We start from the raw sequence: 3,651 nt of genomic DNA, 5'->3' as shown, positions 1-3,651 counted from the left end.
TCTTTAAAACAAAAATGAGCTGCGAGTGAGATCAGAGATGTTTGTTTATGAAGTCTATATATGTATGAAGATTCATAACAGCAGAGAGATCGACAGCGAACCTGAGAGAAACTTGTGATTGTGAACATGGCTTCCATGATCGTCATCATTCGATTTAAAGCAACGTACGACAAACATGTGCTTCCAACGTAAACAAGCGTCTCACTTACAATAAAGACAAAAAAAAAACATGAAAATGGTGTCTTAAAATATTGATATCTGAATTAAAAAAATGCTTCCAAACTCTTTCCCACTCTGTTCCAACACTTGTTAACAACAACCAACCCCTGTACAATGGCTGCTCTCCACACCTCTTTCTGTCTCACAGTCGAAGTGCCCCAAACCCAAGAAGCCATCCAACCAAATCAATCGGTCAAATCCCCCACGTAAAACCCACAAAAAAAAATGCTCTCAACAGGGCTGTCTCTGTTTTCATCACCCAACAATATCATCCACAGTTCTCCCCTGCATCCCCCGCGAGACTCACGAAAATCCCACTTGATTTTGGTGGTTTCATGCAATTCCACCACAAAAATGGCGGCGACACCGCCTGCGGAGACCAAGACTAGCTTCAGGTTCAAGAACTTGATGGAGACATTCGAGGTTGATGTGCAGAGGGCGGAGAATAGGCCACTGAATGTTCCTTTGATTGCGCCGTTTACGATTGCGTCGTCGAGGTTGGAGGGGGTGGAGAATGTAGCAATCAGGATTGAGCTGAGCAATGGGTGTGTGGGGTGGGGTGAGGCTCCAATTTTGCCTTTTGTGACTGCTGAGGACCAAAGCACGGCGATGGCGAAGGCGGCCGAGGCTTGTGAATTGCTAAGGCGGACTCCGGCTATGACGTTGGGGTTGTTGTTGGCGGAGATTGGTGGGGTTCTTCCTGGACATGAGTTTGCTTCTGTGAGTAAGATTGAGATTTTAGCCTTTTCTGGAGTCTTTGATTTTCTTGGTGTTGAAGCTTTGTATGTGTACGTTATAGTTCATATTTTGATGGTTGTGATGATTGGTAACTGTTTCATTATTTGGATTTGAATGATAATCTTTTGGGCTGTGTTTGACTGCTGAGAAAACTTCAAATCTTCAATATAATACAAGAACATTGCTTGATCGTTGACTTTTTTGCTTTTAGGAATCCTAATGAAAAGAAAACAAGAAATTTAAAATCTACCTTTCATTTATTTGAATCTCTTCCTAGTTACCAAACGGAGGGTTATTGGATCCTTATACATTTGTGGTTTTACCAAGATTTTTGGTGGCCTCATATTTATATTATATAAAGTATTTTAATTTCTCATTTAAGTGTTTTTGCAATTGAAGGTTAGGGCAGGAGTCGAAATGGCAGTGATAGATGCTGTTGCTACTAGCATTGGTGTACCCTTGTGGAGACTGTTTGGTGGAGTTTCAAATACCATAACAACTGATATAACAGTACGTTCCTATTCTGGCAGTATAAGATTGTCAACTCCTCTCTTTCATTGTCATTTTTCCTTTTTTCTGGTTGAAGGCACCCAGTGGGGCTGGTGAACTTTTGGTGTCCATTTCTGTTGGTGTAATAAAGAAATTTAAGTAATTATTAACTAGTACTGGAGGAAAGGAAACGGTAAAACTTTTCTCATGAATTAAGTTTAAGCCATTTTTGCTGGCATGCAGATTCCAATTGTTTCCCCAGCTGAAGCTGCTGAATTGGCTTTCAAGTATAACAATCAAGGATTCAAGACTTTGAAGCTTAAGGTAGGAAAGAATCTAAAAGCAGATATAGAAGTTCTTCAGGCCATACGTGGGGCACATCCTGAGTGCTTGTTTATCTTGGATGCTAATGAGGGCTACAAACCGGAGGAGGCAACTGAAGTTCTTGAAAAATTACACGGTATATGGTGCATATAACTTGCAAAAGACAGTTATTATTCTGTATACTAGAATGTGCGTGTTCTACATTCATCCTCCCTTAAAATTTGTGCTCCTTTAGACAATGAAACTAATTTAAACTTTTACTTTTCCTGCAGAAATGGGTGTCACTCCTATTCTTTTTGAACAACCTGTTCATAGAGATGATTGGGAAGGTCTTGGTCATGTTACTGACATCGCAAAAAACAAATATGGGGTATCTGTTGCAGCTGATGAAAGCTGTCGGAGTCTAGCTGACGTTAAGAAAATAGTCCAAGAAAAACTTGCGGATGTCATTAACATTAAGCTTGCCAAAGTTGGGGTTGTGGGAGCTCTTGAGATTATTGAGGTGGCAAGGGCGTCAGGGTTAGATCTGATGATTGGTGGTATGGTTGAGACTAGATTAGCCATGGGCTTTGCTGGCCACCTTGCTGCTGGGCTTGGGTGTTTCAAGTAAATATCATAATCCTTTTTTTTTTCAAATAAACATACCTATATATGTTTTTTTACATGTATTTGCATTTCCATCTATACTGGTGTTTTGAGATCTAAGTAGTGATTTGCTATAACAGGTTCATTGACCTAGATACACCCCTTTTGCTATCCGAAGACCCAGTTCTTGAGGGTTATGAAGGTAATCCTGAGCTTGACTCAAACTCTATAGTGCCTATTTGTTTCTTTTGTTCTCTCTCTCTCTCTTGAATAAAGCCAAATTTGATATCTCAACCTGTTGAGAATATAAATTTTTGGCATTTTTTTTAACACCCTCAATCATTTCTTTGGCTAGTCTCGGGTTCAGTTTACAAGTTCAGAAATTCTAGAGGCCATGGTGGTTTCCTTCATTGGGACAATATTGCTTGGTATGCCATTATTAAACCATCTAAGTGTGTTTTTTCTTTTCAATTTAATTGTGATGAAGAAACAAAGCTTATAAATGTTCAGACTTTTAGAATATTCTGCTACATAGCCAGAATGATACCATATTGAATTCTCAAGGTATTATTGTAACTGTTCGTGTACATCTTCCATTTAAGATATCTCTGTCATATTTTTCTTTTTTTTCCAGTACTTTAGCATAAACCTAGGTTGAATGTTGTCTTGAATTATAGAATTTGCCTAAAAGAGGACTATTAACTTCCTGCACTCTATGCTTTATGTAAATAATTTGATCATAGAAATCAGCATACTAAAATTGGGTTTCTTTAGATACATAGATATCTGAAAGATATGGTGTTGGATGCTAATCATCAGCTGAGAGAAGGTCTATAATTAGAGGAAATCAAAGTAGGGCACATTTGGATTTAGTATGTGCGAGCTTGATACTGTATAAGAGCCTCGTTGACTCTCTCACTGAAAGTTTTATGTTTTCAGGACGGATGACGACTGATATGATATCAGTGCCTAGTTGTCTGTGAGATGCTTGGTCAAGACTTGGTGACCCCCAATTTATTGTCTCAGTTTTTGTCTTAGTGTTTGTTTCCATTTCTGTTCTGCATATGCAAGGCCAGCATCTGATTTAGTGTTATTAGGCTTGTCCCCATGTATCGTATGCGAGTTAGTACGTAAAACTATATATACATGATTGCTGACAATGTAGAATGCCTAAATTTTTACATTAATGTTATGGAGCAAAGGGGCTTAAAACTAGCTATTTCTTAGAAACCGAGGTGATTGAACTGTGCAGATACTACATATTGTATGCATAATATGTCATAAATTGTATTTGAT

The 3,651-nt window shown here is 38.5% G+C and overlaps 1 protein-coding gene across 1 annotated transcript; it reads left to right on the top strand.

Annotated features, from left to right (window-relative positions):
• Positions 1–287: 287 nt before the first annotated feature.
• Positions 288–3,310, top strand: LOC132185316 (L-Ala-D/L-amino acid epimerase-like). Its single transcript, XM_059599106.1, has 7 exons — positions 288–939; positions 1,357–1,467; positions 1,690–1,906; positions 2,043–2,376; positions 2,496–2,557; positions 2,711–2,783; positions 3,295–3,310. The coding sequence occupies exons 1-7, from the start codon at positions 445–447 to the stop codon at positions 3,308–3,310; spliced, it is 1,308 nt and encodes a 435-aa protein (XP_059455089.1). The 5' UTR covers positions 288–444.
• The last annotated feature ends 341 nt before the right edge of the window (positions 3,311–3,651 follow it).

The sequence above is a fragment of the Corylus avellana genome, chromosome ca6, assembly GCF_901000735.1.
Source record: "Corylus avellana chromosome ca6, CavTom2PMs-1.0".
NCBI lineage: Eukaryota > Viridiplantae > Streptophyta > Magnoliopsida > Fagales > Betulaceae > Corylus > Corylus avellana.
Note: the sequence above shows the minus strand (reverse complement) of the source record. Positions and strands in the feature narration are given on the sequence as shown.

Bases quoted from the DNA above. Each gene is read 5' to 3' on its own strand.
- LOC132185316 (XM_059599106.1), top strand. From the start codon at position 445: ATGCTCTCAACAGGGCTGTCTCTGTTTTCATCACCCAACAATATCATC. The intron at 1,468-1,689 runs GTACGTTCCTAT...GCTGGCATGCAG, and splicing joins CCATAACAACTGATATAACA to ATTCCAATTGTTTCCCCAGC. The intron at 1,907-2,042 runs GTATATGGTGCA...CTTTTCCTGCAG, and splicing joins AGTTCTTGAAAAATTACACG to AAATGGGTGTCACTCCTATT.